General features: G+C 30.0%; 2 protein-coding genes across 7 annotated transcripts in view; one reads left to right on the top strand and one right to left on the bottom strand.

Moving 5' to 3' along the window:
• Positions 1-198: 198 nt before the first annotated feature.
• LOC127739225 (serine palmitoyltransferase 2-like) lies at positions 199-26900 on the bottom strand. Its single transcript, XM_052250840.1, has 13 exons — positions 26776-26900; positions 18093-18263; positions 17610-17764; positions 16568-16713; positions 16263-16387; positions 15414-15507; positions 14081-14186; positions 13014-13233; positions 12546-12672; positions 6560-6695; positions 5464-5593; positions 4974-5072; positions 199-4093 (listed from the first exon to the last, which is right to left on the bottom strand). The coding sequence occupies exons 1-13, from the start codon at positions 26860-26862 to the stop codon at positions 4091-4093; spliced, it is 1599 nt and encodes a 532-aa protein (XP_052106800.1). The 5' UTR covers positions 26863-26900; the 3' UTR covers positions 199-4090.
• Positions 26901-27048: 148 nt separating this feature from the next.
• Positions 27049-27793, top strand: part of LOC127739227 (reticulon-1-A-like) — a 28905-nt gene continuing 28160 nt past the window's right edge. For 2 of the 6 annotated variants that reach the window (XM_052250842.1, XM_052250845.1), the window contains exon 1: positions 27050-27508. In XM_052250842.1, the coding sequence (XP_052106802.1) occupies positions 27145-27508 (364 nt within the window). In that variant the 5' untranslated portion in view covers positions 27050-27144. Of the gene's footprint in view, positions 27509-27793 lie in introns of all 6 variants that reach the window. The other 4 variants (XM_052250843.1, XM_052250846.1, XM_052250844.1 and 1 more) reach the window with 4 other exon arrangements.

Genomic DNA, 27793 nt, shown 5'->3' on the forward strand with positions numbered 1-27793 from the left:
TAATATATTAATGAAATTATAATGCAAGATGAATAATGTTGTCTGTGTACTACAGCTCTTCTCCATTTTGAAACATACTCAGTGAATGTGATTGGATGATTTAAAAACATACTTGATATTCAGTGATTGTGATTGGATGTTTCAGAATCTGAAGCATTCTGGGTATTTTTTCAAAAAAACTTAAAAGGTTCTTGTATACAAAAACATTTTGATTGGTTGAAAATACCGTAAACAATGGACTGTCAACTAATGGTGTAAATTTGAATTGAATTTGGTGTAGGAATAAAGAAAAAGCCCATAATCCTTTAAATTCTGAAACTGGAATATTTGCATATGAAAAAGACCTGCTGTGGTGTCAGTTGTGTTTATATAATATTGTAGAAATGAACAGCACAAAGCAAATTCAGGATGTTATGAGTGGTATACATCTACCATGAGTAAGTTAATCCTATACCAAATTTTACCCTGTCTGAAATCACAGTAATTTATCAATCACAACCATTTACAGGCTTTAACTTTAATATGTACCCTAATAATTCTATATTTAACAGATAAACAGACAAATTTTTAAGTTTAAACAAGGAATTGCAATTCCTTGGTTTAAACAATGTCTCACATACAATGTACTAATTTAAACAATGTCTCCCACACAATGTACTAGTTTAAACAATGTCTCAAATACAATGTACTAGTTTAAACAATGTCTCCCACACAATGTATTTAACAATGTCTCACATACAATGTATTTGTTTAAACAATGTCTCACATACAATGTATTAGTTTAAACAAAGTCTCCCACACAATGTAGTTAACAATGTCTCACATACAATGTATTAGTTTAAACATGTCTCCCATACAATATAATAATTTAAACAATGTCTATTTCTCAAAAGAAACTGATCACCCCAATTATCAATCTTTTGTTAATCAGTTTCCTTGTGCTGCAAGTGGTAAATTCTATTCATACTAAAAGAAGCTTTTTAAATTTTTTTTGAATTGTTTTCTAAATTACTCAAGAAACAAGTGACTTCATCCAAGATTCACCTAAGGTTCAACTAAAGCAGTTTTGTTTTCAACAAATATCAGCTTAATAAAAAGCTTGTCTCAATATGAATAGAATTCCCCATCTGTCAGAAAATTGGGTAACACATGAATGCTTCTGATTGTCAGTATAAATGGTATTTTAAAAAAGCAAAGTAAATAAATAATCTTTCTGTCATTTCATAATCACACATATCAAGCATTTTTTGATATTAGAGAAATGAAAAATAAATTAAATGATGTATGAAAATGGCAAATAAATGGCACGTTAAATATCAAATACTATGTATAAAAAATACAAAATACTAATGGTTGGAAAATTAAAAAAAAAGAACCTAATACACAAATAGAAGAAAAACAAAAACTACATATAAAAATGACATAGAATTACTTGTAATCTTTTTAACTTCAAGAGAAGAAAATGATAAATGCATTTAAAAAAAAAAGGATTTCTTCCTTTAATAATAATTTGTTCAATTTACATGTAATCATTGAAATCAGCAGTTATACTCATTTCAAAAGTAAATTTACTCAGTCAGCTTAGATATCTGGATAGAGATTTACTTTAAGAAATGTCAAATAAATTTAAAAAATCAAGCCGTATCAAAAAAAAAATAAATATGGCGGCTTACATGAGAACTTTACTTTTCGAAAGGAATCCAACACATCCACTATAACTTTGCTATCATTAAATGGCACTACCACCTTATAAAGTTAACATTTAGAAACTCAATGTGTGTATCAGTTCAAATTTTCACTGGATTTGAATAAAAACAAAATGCTTTCTACAAGTTACTTTTCTCTATCGAAAAAAACTGAAAGATAACTCTGCTTATCTTTAATACTGGGACTAATCTATCCATCAAAACAATAAGCTTATACATATTACATGTATAACTTAATAAACAGAAATATACTTATCAATTTGAATTTTAGCAGAACTGAAAAACAATGTTGTCTTCTAAATGGACATTTTTCCAGAAGATATCTTCAAAAATATATAGTCAACTTCTACAAATAAGGCCAAATAATATATATTTGTTTCCTGCCTCCTGGCAGAAAATCAGAGAAGGTAAATACAAAAATGTTAAATAATTCTATTTTTCAGAACATTTTGACTACAGGGAAATGTTCTGGATTTCAATGGTACTTAACTTTAAATGTCTTGATCTTATCAATGCTTAATGAAAAATCTCAATAAATGTTAGGGTAGGTCAAGAGGCAGGAAAGACAACTATTTTTTGCTTGCCTAACACAAATATCTCATATCTCTTCCAGTTTGCAGGAGCAATTAGCTAAAAATAAGGCTGAAACCCCCATGTATCCCCAAAAGAGGCTGGATGATATGTCTCACACAAAAGGAATTCTTAAGCTGTGACAGATCAGAAAAAGACACTTCTGGCACATAAATAAAATTAAGCATGATAGCATATAAATATAATGTAAATATCAAATATATAAATATTGTAAAAATATAGCACTAAAAACATTGAATGAAGTTGAACCTGATGAAACACAATGATATACAGCTGCAGCATTCAATTTTAAAGAAAATCTATGAACGCAAGTGCAATGATATCATTGAGTGATTTCTTTTTATCTAACATGTCTAAGGGATGTTTTAAAATTGATCTGGGAGAGGGAAGGGAGGTACTGAAATTAATTCATTGTTGGTGGTTCCATTAACCTAAGAATTTTATAAGAATTATCAGTAAAATGAAAATTTTATATTATGGGGGGATTTGTGCTAAAAAATAGTGTCTCCTATGTGACAGATCTTAAATATTTGTTAAGGAAAGAAAACTGTGAGAAAATGCTAAAATGCTTTAGATCTTTCTGGTTTGTAAACACTGCAAATGCTTTTTAAATTGTTTGAGTAAAAAAAACATGGTGAAATGCTTTTAAAATGTTTAAATTTCAAAAACAGTGGGAACATGATTTCCAACTTAGGGCATGATGAAATCTAAGTAACTTCCAACAGTTTTGAAGGAAAAATGTGGAAAGTTCAGATGATAATTTTAACAATAAATGATAGATGAATAATACTAGCATTCAGGTGTAAAAATTCTGTGCTTTGAACAATTAAATCAGATTATTTTGATAGTCATGATAGTTCAAATGTTAAGTACACAATTATAAAATTAAAATTGGACAACAATTCCTGAAAGACAACAGATACATATATATTTGCATCTTGTATGATTAACAACACTGACATACAACACAGTCAACTGGATTCTGTCATTCCAAATTCTATCAACTATAGGAAAGAAGTAAAATTTGGTTTTGTCCAGTGAAATGGTTAGTTCCAGACTTAAATGTGAAGTGAAATCAGAAGACCTTTAGATTTATATCTGAGCATGTCAAGTGCTACTTGGTCCACGTAACAACAAATAGTAACTAGCAAAAACAATATAAATCTGAGACTTTCAGATTCACTAAAAAACTTATATATAATTTTTACATAGGATAATGCAGCTTACTCTACAAAACTTTCCAAAAAATAAAGATTTTGAAACAAGAACATAATCAAGGTTAAACTTATCCATTATATCAGTTTACACTAACTTCACAGCCGTGGTTCAAAAGACATACTCTTTATGCTAAGCTGTTCCCATTAAAAAACTAAACTAATATTTTGCTAAAGGATTTAACAGAAGCTTAGCCCTGATATTGAGAAGAATATTGTGAAGTGATATACTACATAATATCCAATAACTATGATTCACTCAATCCATACTTATTTTCCATGATACAGACTATAACACATTGTCTAATTGACTATGATCATTTTCCACTCAATCTACACTAATTTTCCATGATTCAGACTTAAACACATTGTCAGATTGACTTTCCACTCAATTCACAATTTCTCGAGATTCTGATTGGTTGACATTGGTGTTGTCTCTATATAGATTCTAGGAACAGTTTTTCACTGTAATTTAAACACTGTTGATATAGAATCTGTCATAAACATGAACTGTGGTTTGTCATGGCAATGCATCTGATAGGCCATTACTGCTGTGTTGTTTACACGTCTTCAAAACAATCACTGCAAAAAAATGAAAAGTATTAATCATTAAATGTAGGAATTATTCAGGATATAGTAAATTTTTTATTCAGTATTTTAAGAATTGTAAAAGTAGCATGTATGAACTATAAATTCACAGGACAAATCATATCTTGTAATGTTAAGGATTTTCTATCAGCAATCAATATTTCATTTAGTTTAAAAACTGCCATTTGACCCAAAAATGTTAATCAGTTAAATTCTCCGGAGTATTACAGACTAAAGAGAAAATAAAAATGTATTAGATGAAATAAACTTAATAGACACAAATTATTTTATCTCTACTAATTCATCTTTAAATCTGTACTATATCACAGATTAGAAACTAAAAATAACATTTGTACAACATCTGACAGGAAATCAAGAAACCAAAATGTTGTTTTCCACATTAAATCAATGCTGGTGCAGTTAGCAGGAATTAAATTAATAAGAGTTGTCTAACTTTGTTTGCAGTTATGATTTACATAAGATGTGCAAGGAACTTCCATTCACATACCAAACAAGATCACATACTGTAAACCCCACTTGATTTTGCAAGGGATTTATTTTCACAATTTTTGCAAGAATAAAAATAACGCGAATATCAATCGTCACAAATATGTAAAACTTGGTCCTTCCCTTATATCAATACATTAAGAAAATTAGAAAATCGTGAAAATAAATCGCTGAAAAAGTCATGACTGATAAGGCTGAATGCAAAAAAAAATATTTATTTACCTGACTTTTTTTTCAAAAAGAAAACCTTAATGTGATATTATCGTAAAATTTATGCAAGAAGTGTATTTCTATTGAAAACAAAACCATTTCTAAATATTCAGTTGCTGTAATTAATCATATTACTTTGACGATCTGAAATACATACCAGTAATAACTCTACATCTTTCTCACTAAAACTTGGTGGAATTGTTCTGGAATATTTCAATGATAGCATATCTCCAACTTCATTGATCACTTCAAGTGCCTGAAACAAGGAAATCACATGCATGCATTATTTTTAATACATTTTTTTCTTCTTCACATTTTCAAGTTGGACAGGAATACTTGGAGTATATGTATACATATTAATTATATTCTGTTTGTGATACATGTATTATACTTTAATTTAACATTTTCAACTGCACCTTTTTTTTTTAAGATATGGTAAAGACCATGTTTTGAATAACCTCCACATATCAATTTGATAAAAACTTCAATAGAAAATGTGCAATGCTATTTAGTAGATGCTGATAATTTTCTGAAAGTTTCATAAAAAATGATTTATGATTAACTGTGGATATAGTACACATGACTTATGACAAAATGATCACCACAAATCTCCATAGTTACGTGAAGGTTAGTGTATGAAAACTTACCTTGTCTAGCATTTCTTTATTATGAGCAGCCGACAGACAAAACCTTGCACGAGATTCTATGATTGGTGTTGCTGGGAAACCTACGACTACAATACCAAGTCCTCTTTTCAAACATTCTCTGCCTAATGCACTGAAATATATAATCAGATTACTATAAAGAAAAACTGTCATACCAAGTCCCCTTTAAAAATTCTCTACTTAACACACTGAAATATATAATCATTTATACAGTACATATACTACAAGTTCTTAATAGTATTAAATTATTGCTGTATATCTATAAATCGTTATAAAGCTGATTTTGAGAATAACAAGCATTCTGTGAGTATTGCATAGCAATACATAGTCCCCTACCGGTTACAAATTCATTGTAATGGAACGAAATTCTAACTTGATCTATAACTTGTCATGGTGTAAACTACATAAAAATATCAAGTCAAAATCTTCAAGCATGATAAAAAAAACTGTTGAAAACTGATTATTTAAGTGAATTTTCTATGTCCAAAGACCATAACTCTGCACAAAATTATCAGACTGGAACAAAATTCCAACTTGATCTGTAACTTGTCATGATAAAACTTTATACTAATTATCAAATCAATATCTTCAAGAGTGACAAACAAACAGGAGTGATTTTTTTTATATTGTGTTCTTAATTCATAGTCTTTCATAAAAAAGTGCATCTCATGAAAATATTGCTGAATGTGTCAACATTACAATAAACCTTGAAATTTTAATTCAGGCTATTATCATCTTTCTTTCATAGAAGGTATAAAACAAGTTTATGTTATTATACAAATGTCTTTTGCTCATTGTTGAAGAATGTATGTTGACCTTTAATTTACATTCTCATACTTTCGTCTTTGGTTGAATGTAATCTCATTACAATTCATACCACATCTTTTTATTTTTATAAAGGAGGATAGAGACATACCTCATTACCATCTCAGCTTATCACAATGCTGAACGGTAATTTTGTTTCGTCCCATAATTCTAATCATTAATGTTATGTCACAGAAATGCACAGACTTCTTGTGTAATTAATACCAGACTTGACTGTATGTAAACTGATAAATAATGTCTGTGTAATACTTACGCTATCTTAGAAGGCATGAATATTAACAATGGAATGACTGGTGAATCTTTGTTTCCGTAGATAATAAAACCCATATCATGTAACCTTCGTCTAAAATATCGGGTATTCCACTTCAGTTGTTGTACTCTTTTTTGACCTAAAATGTAACAACAGCACATTAGCATTCTTTAACATATTTCCAGACATAAATATTTTCAATTATATAGTAAAACTAAAAAAATCTTTTGCATAATAAAAGTCTAAAAAAAAATCAGTTAAATTCCTTTCTTTAATTTCTATTTACATAAAGGTCTCAAAAATATTCAATTCTGACTTCAGAAGTGTTCCTAAAAATAACATTTACTGTAAACAGGGAAATTTTCTCAGCAGTTTTATTTTCGCTATTTTCGCGATAAGAAGAGAAACGTGAAAATAAAACGACAGCGAAAATTTCAAGGGAACTTTATTCATAAGATAATGACCATACATGTACCCATATGATAAGATAGAACCATGTGCAAAACAGTGTAGGCGAGACCATTGATTGGCGCGCTAAAATATCCCATTGACTGGGTCAGATTAGGTGAACGTTCGTCTGTAACGCCCACAACTCACGACGTATTTATTATAAACATTTAAACTGTGGGGTTGCCAAAGGGTTTCAGTATATATACGAACTACAGTGCACAGTATATTATATACATATTTTATTTGCGATCATAAAATGTAAGAAGTCGTCCATTACTATGTAAATTGGGTCGATTAAAAAAAAAGCTGAAAATGTTTCTGTTGCCAAGGGTTTTTCACAAGTATAGTAGTTAGCAGAAAAGTTCACCAAACTATACATTTTACCTATTCAAAAACGTAAATGCAAATTCCACAAGGCTTGATCCAAATAGCCTTTTTATTGTCTAATAACTTGCAAGTACGAAAAAGACAGGACAGAAGTATATTTTGTCTATATGTTTTGTGTACGCACACTTTTTAAAGTTGATCATGCATTCGTTCTAAAATAAAATTTTGACCAGATAAAAGTTAAAAGATGACATAATTGGACATGCAACCGCTTTGACGTCCGAAAAAAAAGATAATAATCAACACATGCATTGTAACTTTTAAAGCCAGTTAAATCCTTTTTTTTTTGTTGAAAGAACGTGCGATGTCATAAAAATTGATTATCAAAACATAACGAAAACACAAGTAAAGAACGTTTACACTGAAATGCAGTCAAGTTTAGCGATTGATAATTCATTGATAACATTCTGGCGTATCACAAACAAACAACTTGTAACGTCTCACTTCATTGGCCGAAAGATTTAAATACAACAACAATTGTTGTGTGCACGTGAATTGACACAGGTGACCGACAATGGAATGTACTACGTTACTACGAACGTAAAAAACAATGATTTTTGGTCGAAATAATTAAATAAGTATTTTGTGAATTTCAAATAGTGGGGTCGAAATATTATACTAATAATTTGTGTTAAGTAATATTCTTTATGCATGCAGCACTTGTACCGCACTATGAAAAATATAAGGATAAAATAAAATACATGTGCCGCTTTTATACGGATGAATGTATGAACCACTTTAATTTCTTTCATATTGACGCTAGGTTATTATCCAGACAATGTCGTAGTTACTTATAATATGGATCTCATACTACTGATCCATTTCAAATTTATGATGGGTTGCACATTCCTCTTTTATTGTTTTCATGCTATAAAACGAAAATAAAGAAGCTAAGCGTTTGTTCTTCAGAAATGACGTGTCATAAACGAGCAAATTGTCCCCGAAAGATCGTACCATGTGTGCACGTGAATGTAGATATTCTATGCAATGTACTATCATGGTCACCACGAAATTCAAATGAATTCAGTGAAGGCATGTTGGTGTAAAAAGGTTTGAAATGTTTCATCGGCGAAGATTTTATTTTTGCATGTGTGGAACTAAAAAATAAATAAATACTTGTGAGAAATGTCGTAGTTTATAAGGAACTATATAAATGTACTGTTTTCGATTTTGATTGGTTGAAAATTTATCCTTTAATTTCATACCGTAAGAATAGAGCTTTGCATAACATTGTTGAACAATCCGCCAAAGTAACGTGTGGCATGCGTGCGTATTAAAATGAAATACAAAATCATACATGTATGATAAACTTATAAACGAAATATTAAGAAATTAAGGATGACTACTGTAAAAGTATGTACAAAAATGGAGTCACCTTTTATCAATACATTTAGTGAATAACCACACTGTTTAAAACTGATTGTTTTCTATGCAACTATTTAAATATTTACAATATATAATTTTCAACCGAGGATAGCAAAACAGTTAATTATAAATTAAGAAAGTATATCGCTGGAGTTTATAAAGTACATTTCCTTCCACTGTGCCATGGTTTGCCATCTCCATTTTTTCTCTAAACAAAGCATGGCTGGTTACATGTTCTGAATTTACTTAGAATTTCGGGATTTTTTTTTTCAAAATCAAGTAAACTAAATCAGAAAAAAAATCACACTATCCTAAAACTTATGAAAGAATATGAATAATGAACATGACAGTTTATAACACAAACCCATTTACTATAAAAATCGAGCAATATCTTTAGTATGTAATTTGGTTATTTTTGTAGTTAAGTACGGTTTCATTTCAAGTACAACGTTAATTCATCAAGTCCATTGAATAAAAGATAAGGCAGGGTGAGCAACTTGACAAAAAAAAAGGCAGGATGACGATTTATGTAAAATATCAGGATAAACGAATAAATATAGTCAGGACCTAACAGACTGAAAAATAGAAAGACAGGACAGAGATAACAACTAAAAAAAATGAAGGACAAAATGTTTCATCCAAGTCCTTCACCTCCAATCAAAATAAAATGGTAGCTCCCTTAATCCAGGACCAATTGAGAGGAGACTGTTGAATTAAATATTTCGACGTGACTGTTAAGATTAAAGTTTAAAATTTTACATGCACATGTATAAAAGCTAGAATTGCCATGCGATAATCAAGAACACAATCATGTTCGGGAATACGACGATGGAAGTTTTTAACGACCTTGACCGGCTACGTGAATACTGATCAGTCCATTCAGCTTTATAGTACGCGTGTTCTATTTTCGCAGGTGTGAGGTCAAAGGTTTGAATTGATCAATGAAAACGATCGTTCCTTAACGAGTTAATCTAATAAAGTTTGTTTGACTGATTATGTTGCACGACCTTTCGCTAAGCTTGACCGCAGTTCAGTGTAAGTATTCAATATAAATCAAAACACAAAGGTTATTCCTGATTAGTTTTTCGAATTATTTTATTTAGGCGTTGAGACCCTTTGGTGACCTCACAGTTTAAATGTCTATAATAAATACGTCGTGAGTTTTGGGCGTTACAGACGAACATTCACCTAATCTGACCCAGTCAATGGGATATTTTTGCGCGCCAATCAATGGTCTTGGCTACACTGTTATGCACATGATTCTATGTAGAGGACCACTGTATATCACTGATTGTACAGACGACATATCTATACCTCATATCATAACTGTAAATGAAAAGCAATGTTAGAAATCATGACGTTTAACTCAAGTTAATCTTATTAAAATGAAAGACATCTCAAGCAAGCGGACATTACGGATATTGTTATGTAAACACACGTGTGTAAACACTTGTTACAAATATGTTAATGACACCAGTCAATCAGTTTTAAAAGAACTACCACGTTGAATCTTCTACAAAGATTAATCAGATCAAAAGACCGATTAATTAGCATAAGTCCTGACAGCATTTTATTTTTATTCACTCTTAATTAGGTCTTCTTTTCTGTTATTGTTTATGTGTTTTTACAAGCAAACATGACACAACTCAGTTTAATTTCCTTTGACATTAATGAACCAAAAACAAAAGATTTCTGATTGATTTTATCACTTTATTTACGATACATGTAAAGCTGTTCACTTTCTAAATTATTTATGAAAATATTTATATAGGTCACAGGGAAATCGCGAATTCAAAACGCAAGAATTTAGACTGTTAATCAATCGCGAAATAAAGACGCCGCGAAAATTTCCCGGTTTACAGTAACTATACGTGAAGTTAAGTGTTAATTTCATATGATCTTAACATCTGTTATTTTTTCAATATAACATCTGTTCTCTCAGTTTTGTATAAGGGGGTCTTTAAGGGGCATGTACACAAAAAAATTTGAAAAACAATGAGATTTCACATTAAACAGAAAATAATTTTACTTAACTGGAATAACATTTCTACCTGTTTGCCAAATGACAAATCCTACAGAATGGAAATATGAAATAAAACCTTCAAACAAGCTATGAAAAGTTAACAAGAATATATATGGTTTAGGGGTGAGGAATCTTAACCGTTTACAAGTTCTTAAACAGGAAAAAGGTGGGGTGACCCCAGGGGACTCCACTTTTATTTCATTTGATTTGTTTTATTGTAATATACAAGAAGAAAAATGGTTTCAGGGTGGGGATCTTGACTGTTTACAAGTTTTCAAAAAGAAAGGGGTGGGGTTTACCCATGTGGACTTCCTCTAAATTTTATTTGATCTGTTTCATTGTCAAATACAAGAATAAATATGGTTTAGGGGTGGGGATCTCAACCGTTTACAATTTCTCAAACAGAAGGGGGTGGGGGGTTACCACAATGGACTTCCCCTATATTTCATTTGATTTCTTTTATTGTCCCATACAAAAATATATATGGTTTAGGGGTGGGGATCTCGACTGTTTACAAGTTCTCAAACAGACATGCTGGGGGTGACCCCAGGGGACTCACCTTTTATAACATTTGATTTGTAACATACAAGAATATATATGGTTTCAGGTTGGGGAGCTTGCACATTTAGAAGTTTTCAAAAAAAAGGAGGGTAGCTGTGAACCCGAGGACTATCCCAATATTTCATTTGATTTGTTTTATTGTCCCATACAAGAATATATATGGTTTAGGAGTGGAGATCTCAACCGTTTACAAGATAAAAACACATAATCAAATTGAAGGGGGGTAGGGGTAAGAATATATATGATTAACGGACACTTATTATCTACAAAATGTCTAATAATGAACAGTAAATTCCAAACTTCATTTATACAGTAATACTAGTAAGTTTCAAACTGTATATATACAGTCCTACAGATCTTATCAGAAAACAGAAAATTTTCAAATAAATCTGTCACTCCAATGATTATCATATGCTAAAATATTTCCAAGATCTAATTAATACAAACATGTAATGAAAATAAATCATTATCATATGCTGAAATATTTATAATATCTAATTGAACAGAACTATGGTTGTTTAACATAGTACTCTAACATAATTAATAATGTAATAATCTTCAAAATGTCTAATGATATAGCTTATAATCATTACCACTTAGGAAATAGATAATTTTCAAATAAATCTGTCACTTCCAATTTTTATTTTGAGATAAGACAAATCATATCATGATAACAACAGTAAAATATTTAAAAATTCTACTTTTGGATATTAAAAATGGCGATAACTCACAAAGGAGATATACTAAAATCTTGAAAATTAATTGAGACCTTCATTAAGTCCCAGGAAACAACATATTTAAATTTGAAAAAAATTTGTTAAAGTGTTTTCATGAAATTGTGCTGACACTGTTTGGCAGCCGCCAAACCGCCCAGCTGCCCGCCGTATATCACCATTTTAATAACCGATATTTCCTTCGAAATCCGGTTAAAAATTGGTTTATAGTTTTCTTAAAATTTTTGTTAGTTTTCTTCATATTAGCCTTTCTAGGGAATGGGATAGGTTTGAATTGCAAAGAAGAGGAGTTTATTTCTGTAATAAAAAATACAGTATTTGTAATGCTGTAACTCAACCCATTTTTTCTATATTATTCAGTGTAAACAATGTTTTATTTGGAAAAAATACATGGATATTCAAATACAATTCACTCCAAGGATTGGAAAATAAAACAAAAAATTAATTTTCCACATTTTAATTTCCGTACCTTCATTAGTACCATCTTCTCCCATGATGATTGACATAGATGATATAATTTGTTGTGTTACTGGAGGGGCCATGGTACAGGAATATATTGATGCATGAGACTGTAATTTCAAATGGTTAATCAAATCCTGAAAAATAATAATTATTTTAGAGTTATTTCCCTTTGATTGTTTAATGCAATAACAAACAGCAAATCTGCTTTAGTAATATTTTTCTTTATCAGGAGATTGAATATCCAAATTTTATCAGGAGATTATTTTAATATTACAAATCATTTAATTTTAGAATCAATTAATGATGTGAAATTAATCAGCTCTGATAAAGTTCCTTTTAATAATTTCAATAAAAACTTGAATGACCTATAATGGTTTACTTTTATAAATTGTTACTTGGATGGAGAGTTGTCTCATTGGCACTCATACCACATCTTCCTATTTTTCTATTGAATGAAACTATTAATTACACATACCTTGGACCCTCCAATATAACCACCAGCAGCACCGAAACTTTTTGTAAACGTTCCCATCATAATGTCAATGTCTTTAGGATCTAGTCCAAAATAATCTACTATGCCTCGGCCATGTGGTCCCATGGCTCCCACACTGTGGGCCTCATCTAAGTAAATATAAGCTTTGTATTTCTTCTTTAACGCCACTACTTCTGGTAATCTAACAATTGATCCTTCCATACTAAAAACAAAAAATTCATTATTGTTAGATGACCATCAAAAATACTGATTCGATCCCAGATTATTTTCCTGACAGATGTGAATTAATTATGTATGTATGTGTGTCACATTTTCATTTTAAACGACTCTAAAAAAATAATTTACCATACCAAATTCTTTTCACCAATAAAAATTACTGGTTTTGACCAGAGAATAGTCAATGGTAGATTTTACTGATATAACATATGCAAATCAAGCATTATGTAAGGACTTTCCATTGAAAAAAATGTATTCATAGCCTTTAACTATCTTTGATTTAATACTAGGCAATAATTAATTCTTTATAATTTTTATTATAGGAAAGCACTTGCTCTACCTTCTTAAGACAAATATATCTACAATATTAGTTACTTAATTTGTGTATTATTATTAATATATTTAGTCTCATTTTCCAGAATAAAAATGATGACCCAAATTTTTAAAATAACTAAATAATTTTAATAATTTGCAAACTTATATACTCATTTTTGATAATTCTCATCCATCTAATCATCAAAATCTTAATAAAAAAATTACATAAGGCACACTATACTATAATGAAATACCATCTGTCAGAAGTCATGTTTTATAAGGGCTATTCCATTAAAATATATGTGGGAGGGTAGGAAGTGAAGTTTAATTATTGAATGTGGGTCATGGGTCTTTTTTCAGTATGCGTCTATTACCATTATGTAAAATTATCTAAAAAATGGTTCTTGGTTGTAGGGATATTTTGAAAGTCCCTTCCTACCCTCCCACATACATTTCAATGGAATAGCCCTAAATATTATTCCCAGTATATGTACTATCAAACACGGTGTTTTTCCTACCTATATACTCCTTCTACAACAATTAGTATTTTTTTCCATGGCCTGTGGGTTCTTGGCTGTCCAAAGACTACTGCGGTTTTTAGTTTATTTTCTAAATCTTCCATATCTGAAATATTATGTACATTAAATTGTGAAACATTATTAGCTTATTTCAACTGCTTCATCATGACCTACCATCCACATCTGATATTTATATGCATGTATATCATGTTGGACAAAAATATGTATGTATTACTTTATTATTAAAATTAAAAAAATTGTATGATTATCTATAAAAAAAACTATAAATGAAATGCAAATCTTCTTGTTTTCGTTTTAGCTCACCTGACCCAAAGGGCAAAGTGAGCTTTTCTCATCACTTGGCATACGTTAACTTTTACAAAAATCTTCTCCTCTGAAACTACTGGACCAAATTTAACCAAACTTGGCCACAATCATCATTGGGGTATATAGTTTTAAAAATGTGTCTGATGACCCAGCCTGCCAACCAAGATGGCCGACATACTATTTTTTTGCGTTTTTGCTGTACATCTTTAAAATTATAATAGATAGAAACTTAAATAAGCAAAAATAATCAGCAAGACAAGATCTACATTTCAGACAATATGTAGGAAATTTTCCAACAACTCTTCATTGGAGTTATTGCCCTTTAATGACGATTTCTACCATTTTTGGGGCATTTCGCCTTATATGAAAAGAATTATAATAGATAAATAGAAACTTAAACTAACAAAAATGATCAACAAAGCAAGATCCACAAACAATTCAAATTTTGCCGATATAGTTAGTAGACTGTCACTCTTCACAGGAGTGATTGCCCTTAAATCAAGATTTTTTTACCCTCTTATGTGTTTTAAGCAAAGACTTCAGAAGATAGAGAGAAATTAAACAGAAAAAATGATCAGCTATACAAGATCAACAAAAAAGAAATTTTTGTCATGAATTCTATTCTTGTCTACAATGCTGTATAGAGTCCATTGTTAATGATTGCTTAATTGTTAGTTGCTTAATGTCCAGTGGTAAATAGTTCATGCATGTTCAGGACGAGCCAATGTTGATTATGTACAAAGACCTAGGTGAGCGACACAGGCTCTCTAAAATAAGATGACTACTTTTGTTGAAAACAGGAAAAATCTAATGTAGTAAGGTATGAAACAAAAACAATTGGCGACAAATAACAAATCAAAAACCTGGTTATCACAGTAAATAATATGCAGAACTAAATTATTACCAAAGATACTCTTCCAAAAAATTATTTTCAAATAAGGTATAAAATATGCAGGTTCCAGTTAGTTTTAAACGAGACAAAAGAGAGAGCTGAATTAATATTTACCATTATGGCGGAATGTTTTAATGGAAGCTCCTGATAACCTTGACCCCAGCACCAAAGATGAATGGTTCAGTTCATCACTTAATATGAGACATCCCTGAAATTATATAATAATAATAATTCATAAATTTGCTATTCTTTCAAATAGGTATACAAAAATTAGTTGTGTTTCCACTAACCTGACAGACTCTAATGTTTAGTGCCTACCCTAAAGAATTTGTCATTTTTGAACCAGCACTGTTAGTCAGTCAGACTGTTGAAGCAAGTTAAAAACTTTTTGAAATATCAAAACTTTTTGTCCACCAACAGACACTCAATATTTCAGAATGTGATCAGAAACACATTTATAAATTTTTTGACCTTATAAAAGTTATCATTATCATAAAATATTTGCCTACCAATCTATCCTAGTTTGTTCCAGCATGTTTACAGAAATTTAGGTATTATTTCTTTGGCCTATTAAGTCATCCTTTTTTTCCCCTGCTATTAGTATATACTTTGACTTTGTATGGAAGACAGTTTGATGATTGATTTATTGGTGATGAATTCTGTGTTCTATACATTTATACATTTTCATTGGTTGAGATGGCAGAGATCCTTTATTATTCACGGCATACTTAATTTGCTTGATGTATGTGTTACAGAATTTTAATTAACATTCATTTCATTCATTAAGTTTGTCAAAGGAAATAACGCTTTATAAATTTTGTGCATCGGAAAGGGCATTCTTGGATTTACCTTTATTTTGTAAGTTTTTATCTGTTATTGTAACTTTGCTAATAACAACATTTTGAAAATTAGCTTGCAGTAATGATGTACTCCACAAGAGGATATGTTTCAGCAATAACTTACCTTTCCCACAATGCTTGGCATATTCATGGAATTAGTGGCAAAACCCATAGGAAAAGTGGTTGCAGCTTCTACTCCAAGAAACTTTGCAACCAATTCATCTAGCTGTTTATGGATTTTTAAATAACCTGAAATCATTAAAATATTATGTTCAAATCTGTATGATTATTGAAAGATCTTTTTTGTACATTTCTTTTATTTACACTGTTTAATATCGTTCCTGAATATTTATTCATTTAGTCACAGAAAAACATTTGGTTTACAGAATCTTAAATTCAAAGAGAACTTGTCCTCAGTAATTTACTAACCTAATTCTTGCCTACTACCACAACATCCAACACCATACTTCATTGTGCTTTTTTCTACAGCATCTGCACAGGGACCTTTATTTTCAGCAAAACCAAGATAATTATACGATCCAAAGTTTAACACATGTTGCTTCTTTCCTGTAAGTCTGAAATATAAGAAGTTAGAAGACAAATGAGAAATATTTTCTTTTTGTTTTTCTTACTTAGTTCAATGGGTTTAAAACTTTCCTACATCAAATTACAGTTAGGTCATTGCCTAAAACAATTTTTTCTTACTTTCTCTCCTTACTTGGTGAAGATAATTTTTGTAAGAACATGAAAATTCAAATCCTTTGTTATTAAGGGATTTGCCTGTGTTTATGTTTACTTTTATGTAATTACATATTAACAGAATTTGTCAATGAATACATATGCAGCAGAGATGTGCAAGTCTTACAAAGTTTGACAACTTGAAAAAAAAATGTTGATAAAAGTTTTAAATCTATAATAAGATTTCCAATTGTAATATTTTTTTTAAAAGTTTTCTTATAAAGATACTATGACTGCCTAAAAACATAAATTTTATAAGGGTACAATATCAAAGGTCATTTTTGGGTTGTTTTTTTTACCATGGCTGCCAGGCATTGTGTCAAGAGTTCTTTTCAATCTTTACTAAATTAAATCTCTGCACTCACTCTTTTTTTATGCTTGGTCCCTGGGTGGGAGCAGCAAAGAAGCATAAATAAATGTGGATAACTAATTTTACATCAAGCATCTATAGCCTGCTGTACTCGTCTTTTGCTACTCAAGGAGGGAAATGATAACATTAAATGGAAGTTTTGTTTTTGTTTCAAATTATTTCTATTTTTACTATTTACCAGAACGTTTTACCGTGAATTCATAATTGATAGCATCCTTGCTAAAATGGGACAAACATTGAGAAGATCTAGTTTTCAGTGTTTACAGGGGAGGTAATATTTTGTCACTAGATTTCCAACTGTAAGTTAGATGTTTAACTAATTCCCCTTGAGTGTCCTGTAAGAAGGGTGTATTATGTACATACTGGAAGTTCCATCCATTATCAGGAGATACACGTTCTAACATATCCATCTCTGCACCAGCTACACTGCATATTGGTCTGTTCCAACAATCTCTTATTCTTCTGTATAGATTCCTGGTATAAAAACTTTCCCAGCTCTGATAGAGTGAAACATAACCCTAAAGAGAAAAGTCAAATTTTTAGGATTTTAATTGCATGAAACACAAACATGTCCTAGTTTGTGCAAAATAATGAAAAAATGGTGCATAAAACATACTAGGAGCAGACTAATGTGTGATAATTGATTTTTTTTCAAATATCAAATATGTAAATAAGAGTGACAGCTCATATAAACTACTCCAAATGAAAGATTGTTTTAGATGAGAAAAACACCTACAATAAAGAAATATAAGCTAAAATATTGATGAAATTTTCTAGAAAAAAATATTTAACACAGAAAATTATAAAAGAGGCAAGAAGATGTTGCCTCAAATATATATATTGTACCTGAAGCTTGGGTTCTGTGCATGACTTTATTTTTTCAATTCCAATACTCCTCAAGAAATCTCTGATATGTCCAATAACAACAAGAACTGCATATCCCAGATATGTTAAAATGGCTGTAGATAGAGGTGTTTCCTCAAATGTTTCTATAAATGTATCCTTAGGAGATGTGTTCTGAAAATATAAAGGTATCATATTCCCTTTTACAATGACCATAATGAAAAAACTTGCTTCATTATTGTGATGAAGACATACCCAGGGTTCTCACTAAGAATTTTTTATGGGGATTCCAGCTGGGACTCATTATTTTTGGCCATGGTGAGTCCATAAGTGAGAAGATGAAATTTTACTGCTACATAATTTATTATTTCAGTCTCCATGACGAAATAGAGCATTGAAATTAAATCAAATTTAGATTATTTTAAAAACACTTGTTATAAAATGATGATATACAAATGTGTATGCTCAGTTGATACAACATTTTACAATTTTGATGCATCTTTGAACTCACCAATTTTCAAAATGATGAGTTCAGAAAGATTTTCATGAGTCCAGGACTGATGGACTTGTCTTAGTCACAGTGAAAACCGTGCATACCATTTGATACTTGATCAACAGCAGGAATCCTTAAACCCCTCTGCTTTAATTATTATGGCTATAAAAGGTTTTTTTTTCAATTTGTAATCATTTTCTTCTCAAATAACATGGAAGTATTAATAAATAAACATGTGTACATGTATTTGAAATCTTACCCTTTTCAGTTCATACCATCAGTAATATATGTGTTACTATTAAAACAGGTTTATCCTTTTACCTTCTGACCTGAAAAGGAGATCTTCTCTGATCACAAATATATCAGGGACCCCCTTTCATGGGTAATTTACTGCAATACTCATTTCCAATGGTACTCATAGAAATTGCTACCTTTTATTTAACTGCATTTTAACTATTGTATTGTATATTATATGCCTAAGACACTGTTAAAGTCTAAATATGTGTGCAGTAGGTATTGTAATTGTGTATCTATATTGCACGAATCTATGCTAATCAATATTCTCTTTTTCTCTACATGTATGCTCTGTATGCCCCTTGGGGGTTCATATAAATTGGAAATAAAGAATGCTGTTGTTATTATCAAAAGGTTTCAGTTAAATGATCAAAAATGTGTATTATCAATAACTTCAAACAAATCCAATCATTAATGCATGAAATGCTTTTAAAAAACAATCTGTCAAAAAGCTTAGGCATTCTAGTATACTGTGTCAACAATGATTTTTCCAATAACTTATCAACTTGTCATTGGAAAACAACTCCTCAGTCATTTAACACAGTACTTAATGAGATTTTTATCTACATTTGTAAATGATTTAGTTAAAATGAGAGTGAATATTTGATTAACTTTCAGAAGGCTGGTTTTTAAAGGTAGATTACTAAATGTTAAATACAAATACAAGTAGGTTCTCACTCTCAGTTGTCAAGCTTTTACAATAATATTTGCTTCTACATATTAAAAATTATAATATCTGCTTCTACATGTGCCTATTAAGAATAATAATATTTGCATCTAAACTTTCAGAATGATAATATTTGCTCTCTACATATTTTTTAAGAAAAATAAAATATGATTTTTTTTTCTTATCAATATTCAGCTTGCTTCTTTATATTTAGTTATGTCATTTTGTCTGTTTAAAACAATTATAAAAATTACCTTTTGTAGTATATTCAGAAACAGTTTAATACCCATTTTTCAAACTATTCCAATAAAGTTCATACACAGAATATTATTTTTTTATGTCCTGATTTAATTATATACTAAATAAACAATACTTGCTTATACATGTACATGTACTTGTAGAACAGACATAAACAAGTTTTCACACTCAAATCTTAATTGATCACAGCAGGATGTGTCAATAGTTCATATGGGAATTATTCAGATTAAACTTTTATTATAAGTACATGTATCTAATTGTTTTACACTATTGTTTTATTTTATTTTGGTAAGGTTTCTTAATCAAATTATTGATAGATGTCAAAATCAATTTATTTTTACAATAACTTAATAAATCAACTCATACAAATCTTAAAGATTTGGAGTGAGACACATCAAAAATACAATCAAGCAAGATCTTTTTTTATTATTTATTGTCTTTCGAGAAAACATTTATAAAAGGAAGTAATGGTTAAATATGATGTGACAATGATAATTCAAAAAGTGTTGTTTTTTTACTCATAAGCACAATTGAAATGCTTCTGGTTCTGTCTCATAATGAAATAATAATGATTATGAAATTTAAAGAAGAATCAAAGAAATTTGTACTTTGAACATAACAAGATTCACTTCCTGTTTTACTTCTTGTATTTTATAATCCTCCTGACATAGGAGCACTCAACAAATTTATTTTTAACAATGATGGACAAAAAAGTAACTGTTTATACCTTCTGCAATATATTATTGCATCAATATAATATGATCATCTACAGTCTCACCTGTTATATTTATAAAACTCCTTACTGAGGAGCACTTTGATGTGCACTTAAAAATACTTTTTTGTAACAATTCAAATGATAATAAATAACTCTCAATAACATATATACTTAAGAAATAATTCTTTCATGCCATGCTCTATGCTCATTTTAACATGGGTAGGCATTATATTTGTCAATATCTTAATACCGAGCGTTAGCGAGGTGTTAAATGTTGACAAATATAATGCCTACCCATGTAAAAATGAGCATAGAGCATGGCATGATAGAATTATTTCGATTCTAATAGGACAATTTTGAAATTTTGTACTTCGAAGCGGACCTATAATACACGCTCAAAGGCCGCCATTTTGATTTGATGAACAAAAAACGTTATAGAAAATCAACAGTTTAACGATAAAAAATAAACAGATACATTTAAACTTACTTTTAGAATGATTTTATTTAATTTTCTAGTGAGCAACACCAACACAAATGTCCATTTTGATCCCTGGCCTTGTTCAAAATTAAACATACGTTGCAATTTTAATTGTGACGTCAATCACATGCAGCCCATGTTTTATTGGAATTAGAACATGGCTTTGTATCCAAAGTCAAAGAAGAACGTCATATTAGAATATATGTTTGAACAAGTAATTTAAATGTAGATAATTTTGCATGTATAACTCCATCTTTCAAAACTACTTGTTTATTTTTATAGACTGGTATAAGTTATAAAACATTGAAATTTCTGATGATTATTTTCCTTATCAAATGTACAAGTTTGTTTAGATTAACATCAAAATGATATGCTTTGCTTCATGGTATGATAATTTGATAAAAAAAAAAATCTTACTGGAACCAACATCAAGAACACATTAATTTCTGAATATGGTTTAAATACAACTAATGTTCTCCAGCTGCATGAGCCTAGCAATATTCAAGGTAATTTATACACTGTCCAACAGTGCCCTTAAAATCTGGGTTATAACGCTAAAGTGCCCTTTCAGACAACTAGCACCCTTCTGCCCTGAGATTCAAGCTGGAAAACTGTCATTAAATAACACTTACATGTACATGTGAAAAAAATAATCATTGTTATATTTAAGAATTTTTTGTTTTATTTTAACCACAGAATAAATTGTTTTATCCTTAAACATGAACTGCTTGGAACATATTTATTGGATTTTATAAGTTACTATTGTATCATCAATGTATCGCATCAAATCACTGTAGAAACAAATCCATATTATTTTCCTATTTTTAATGTTTGATTTATTAAATATTGTTTAAAATTAGTCATGAAGTATACCATAGATAGAATTACAATGGTCATTGAATGCCTTCTATCATGAAGTATAACATATATAGAATTGCCATGGTCATTGAATGCCTTCTATCCACATGTTAAATATGTTGTTATTTTATTGTTGTTTTTGTTTATTCCATATGTCTCTTGTCTAGATTAAATATTTATTGGTTCTGCAAATGTTTAAAATTATATTGTTTATATGTAATATGCCTTCATGGGTCCCTGATTTGTTGAACACAAATATTGTTTTCTTTTATTCTAATTATTAATGAATATTTGATTGTTTTTTTGTTGTTTTTTTTGGGGGGCGATGTTCCCGAGATAACACTTGTGTAAAGCTGTTAATTATATAATTACATTGTATTTATATTTTTTTACATTTCTTTGGACCTTATATCTGAAATGCTTCATTAATTTTTAAGTTTATATTACAACATCAACACATGGAAATCATTGATTATACAACATGTATATATATATATATATATATATATATATATATATACATTTATAACAGTTCACCTTAAATTACCAGAATAAAGGTGGATTGTTCAAAATTGTGAGGCCCCAGGGTCAATTTTAATTTCATTTCCACAAGTGTAATGGTATCTTTTTCATAAGGAGAAGTTGTAATTTAGAATATAGCAAAGTACTCTCGACCAATGAAATTATAGAATTGGATGCCTCTTAATTGTGAAGAATGAATGTAAATCATGTTCTTAGTAAGGGATTATCCTATTATTTGGGTCTATTTTCAGTTCAAAACAAAGAGTTTCTATAAATGAGTTACAACTGCCCGGAAGCACATTTATCAGATTGAAAGGATTTATCACACAGTGATTGAAACTGACTAAAAGTTGAATTGTGAAACAAACAAAAATCTCAAAACAATTTGGTACCGTGAATTCTATTATGAAAATATTAATAACTTCAAATTACTATAAAATTAAACAATACCAAAGCAATGCAAAAAAAGGAAGAAAAAAAATCTTTCAGATAAAAAATAACCTTAATCTTTAGCTTTCCAAAAACTTTGATTACTTGATCAGCGGTTGGGGAGAATAGTTATTTCCAATACATGTATTCCGAAAAAAAAAACAGGAATTTAATTTTTAACATATTAAAAACTTTTAAGGGCATTATTTTTTAACATTTCCCTGGCATAATGAAACAGTATTTGATGTAAAAAGCCGGACCAAATTATTGGCTGTGAAATAAAATTTAGTTGTAACTCAAATGTATTAATTGATTTAAACTGTAAATAAAAAAAGGATAATTCCTCACTAAAATATTACATGATTTACATTCATACTCACAATCAGGAAACATACAATTCCTACCTTTTCTTTCTACTGTTGTGTCACCTAGTATCTATAACGCATTTTTAAAAAAAAAAATATTTCCCAAATGATAAGAAAGTCCTCACATCACTAAAACTTATCCATAAATGACATGCCGAAAAAGGAAGTCATGCATCAATTATAAACATTGCACTGACAATGAAACTAATTCTTGAATAGATCATTTGAGCCTTGAGCACTTTACAATATTCTAAGTTTGTAAGAGAATGATAATCCCTTACTTTATGATAAGTACTCGCTAACGCTCGTACTTATTCATGAAGAAAGGGATTATCATTCTCTTACATATACTAAGATTCGACTTTATAAAAATAAACAGCTGTGCATGAGCGCATGATATGCCTGTTACATTTTTGTCGAGCCTTCGACTTTTGTCGAAAAAGCGAGACATAGCGATCCTACATTCCGTCGGCGTCGTCGTCGTCGTTGGCGGCGTCCACAAATATTCACTCTGTGGTTAAAGTTTTTGAAATTTTAATAACTTTCTTAAACTGTCCTGGATTTCTACCAAACTTGGACAGAAGCTTGTTTATGATCATAAGATAATATTCAAAAGTAAATTTTGAAAAAAAAAATTCCATTTTTTCCGTATTTTACTTATAAATGGACTTAGTTTTTCTGCCAGGAAACATTACATTCACTCTGTGGTTAAAGTTTTTGAAATTTTAATAACTTTCTTAAACTATCCTGGATTTGTACCAAACTTGGACAGAAGCTTGTTTGTGATCATAAGATAGTATCCAGAAGTAAATTTTGTAAAAAAAAAATCCATTTTTTCCGTATTTTACTTATAAGTGGACTTAGTTTTTCTGCCAGGAAACATTACATTCACTCTGTGGTTAAAGTTTTTGAAATTTTAATAACTTTCTTAAACTATCCTGGATTTGTACCAAACTTGAAAAGAAGCTTGTTTGTGATCAAAAGATAGTATCCAGAAGTAAATTTTGTAAAAAAAAAATTCCATTTTTTCCGTATTTTACTTATAAATGGACTTAGTTTTCTGCCAGTTAACATTACATTCACTCTGTGGTTAAAGTTTTTAAAATTTTAACAACTTTCTTAAACTATCCTGGATTTGTACCAAACTTGGACAGAAGCTTGTTTATGATTAAAAGCTAGTATCTAAAAGGAAATTTTGTTAAAATATTTTTCCATTTTTTCCGTATTTTACTTATAAATGGACTTAGTTTTTCTTCCAGTTAACATTACATAACAGTTTAAGTTTTTATTTAAAACATTTATTAGATTCATAAACTATCCTGGATTTTTACCAAACTTGGACAGAAGCTACTTACAATCAAAAGATAGTATAGAGAGGAATATTTTTATTAATTTTTTTCCTCATTTTTGTTGAGCCTGTGATATACAGCAGAAGTAGGCGAGACACTAGGTTCCGCGGAACCCTTACGAATTTTTTATGAATAAAGTTCAATAACTTCTCAATGTCAAATTTCAGACAATAACTCAAAAATAAAACTGACAATTTAGAAATACAGCAATGTCAGCAGCAAGGCTTTAACTGATCAGTCACCATTCAATTTGTAAAAAGAGACATCTCCAGCTGCATCTAGATTCTATGAGTTGAGTCTGGAAATACCTCTTCATTACAAAAATATAGATTAAAAAATAGTAATCTGAATTAACCCAATTATGTTTTGACCAAGAAAATTAACATGATGAGTTAAGAGAATTTGATTTCAATGGTCGATCTTTTAAAACCAGTCACCAAAGTTTAATGAAAACTGCTCAAAGCACTTTAAAGGTATTGTCCGAAAACTAGAAAATCACCCCTTTTTTATGAATAAAATCCCATAACTTGGAAGTGTAAAATCTAAAATTTATAAAAATTGAAAGGGAGCTTACATCAATAGATATAAACAATTCCCCAAAGTTTCATGAGAACTGCTGAAAGCATTTTTGAGTTATTGTCTGAAAACTGGAAAATCCCCCCTTTTTTTAATGAATAAAACTTCATAACTCAGAAACATAAAATCTAAAATTTATAAAAATCAAAAGGGAGCTCATGTCAATAGATATAAACAATTGACCAAAGTTTCTTGCAAATTGGTGAAAGCATTTTTGAGTTATTGTCTGAAAACTGGAAAATCCCCCCTTTTTTAATGAATAAAACCCCATAACTCAGAAATGTAAACTCTAAATTTTTTAAAAAAAATAAAGGGAGCTCACATCAATAGATATGAACAATTCACCAAAGTTTTATACAAATTGGTAGAAGTGTTTTTGAGTTAATGTCCGACATGTTGACGACAGACAGACAGACAACGGTATACCATAATACGTCCCGTAAACTGGCGTATAAAAACAAATGATTTTTATCATAATTTTCTACAGAAAATAATTAATGCAGGTTCCACTATATTTGAAATGATCTCTTCATAATAAATATAACATTTCATAAATTTGATGCCTCCTAATAAAGAATGCTCAAAACCATCCATTTGAAAGTCACAGATGTATTAATATTTGAGGACCTAAATGACAAAAAGGCACTTAAACAGAATAGCAAAAACCATCTAAGGTCAACTTTGCCTGAGGGAATTGGAACCTATAATTTCTCAACAGAAAACTTAATGGATGTGACAAATCATGTCACTGGTATAGAACTGACAATTTAGAAATACAGCAATGTCAGCAGCAAGGCTTTAACTGACCAGTCACCATTCAATTTGTAAAAAGAGACATCTCCAGATGCATCTACATTTTATGAGTTGAGTCTGGAAATACCTCTTCATTACAAAAATATCGATTAAAAAATAGTAATCTGAATTAACTCAATTATGTTTTGACTAAGAAAATTAACATGATCAGTTAAGAGAATTTGATTTCAATGGTCGATCTTTTTCTGAACTATAGATTGGACATGGCTAAACAAATTAATTATATTAGTGGTCAACAAGTTAAACAATGAATAAGCATACATTCATACATGGAGTTATTTGATTAAGTAAAATTTATTTATTTGTACATCTGCAGTGTGTATTTAATGAAAATATAGATACCAAAGGGACCATGAATATATCTCCATTCATCATCCTAAAAAATGTATATGAAAATACAGGCAATACATGCAGTTATATTTATTGACTTATTTATCTAAGAAAGGTCAAGGATATATATGCAACAAAAAAATTGTAGATAGCAACATGCCTAAATTCTTATTACACAACGTAAATGCAGTTCATAAACCAGGGACAGAACATCTTTGTTTTGGCAACCGGCAATATTTACAACGGGAGATAATCATGGAATGTTGTTTACACTATTAAAATGGGCGTGTCGAATCACGCATTCGTTTTTTTTTTATATTTACAACTTAATTGAAAAAAAAATTTAGTTTATTTTAAAAAAATTCATTAAATATAAACGAGATTTTACAGTTATTGTGAATTTTATCAATATAATTTATCACTTTTGCCGGTTGTGCAAGTAGCATAAAGTATAAATGTTTCAGCTGTAAACACGCGCATTTCCATACTTAACAAATATTTTAATACAAAACTTGCGTCAGCACAAATTTTAATTTTACCTGTGAAATATGTCCGTTTTGATAAAAATGATTAAATCCATTAGTTTTCCCATTCATCCCATTTTTCGGCTTCGTTTTTCCAGCCATCTTCACCAGTCTATAATTTTAACCAAATTTCGTATCACTTATTTCATAGGACTAAAGTGTATAAAATTGACCAATCAAGTTTATCGTTATATTTTCTAAAAGGAACTGTCTTGTTTCCCATTTCATTTCGAAGTGAAATAGCTAAGGGAGAAAACTTAGAAAATACCGGAAGTTTCTCAAAATAATTTATGTTTGCGCATGGCAATAACGTCACTTTTAACTGCACGGGACAGCTGAGTGAACAGTTTGTAAGATTAACCTAAAAATTAAAGGTGCGACAGAATGGCAGACAATGATCTGTTAGGCGATTTCCAATCAGAAAATAACTACCACCCGGAGGATTTCGAGAAAGTGGATAAAATACCAGAGCAAGATGAAGAAATTTCATCGAGTTATGTCGGTGAGGAGGCAGAGGCCGATCGTTATGATCCCGGCAATACTGATCCAGTTGATACGTTTTCTGATTTAGTTAACCTTGGTTCTGCTGGCCAGTCTGCATTTGCTAGCAATGACCCTTTTTCTTATCAACCCCCAGAACCTACAGCACCCCCTAAAGAAGTAGAACAACTTATGTCTGCATTTGAAAACGAGAACACTGAATCGAAAAAAGAACCCCAACAAGAAGTGTCCAAGCTTCCCAAGACAGGTAATATTTATTCAAAATGAGCTCTAGATTTCTAAAGATTTCTTAAACATATGTTAAGTCTTAAGATAAATCCCGTGATTTTTCTACAGTTTGCCTGTTTGGACATAACATTTTCCCTCAATTCTGGTAATTTTGTAAGTCCATTAAGTTGAGATGCGCGTGAAACAATTGCAGAGTCTGACTTGTAAATGGGAAGAAGAAGAGTTTGTCCATGACTCCATATCTTTAAGATGATCATGAGTAAAGGGAGACTTTGTACATCTGTTTCTCTGTCTGTCCCACTTT

This window comes from Mytilus californianus, unplaced genomic scaffold, assembly GCF_021869535.1.
Source record: "Mytilus californianus isolate M0D057914Y unplaced genomic scaffold, xbMytCali1.0.p SCAF_4, whole genome shotgun sequence".
In the NCBI taxonomy this organism is placed as follows: Eukaryota; Metazoa; Mollusca; class Bivalvia; order Mytilida; family Mytilidae; genus Mytilus; species Mytilus californianus.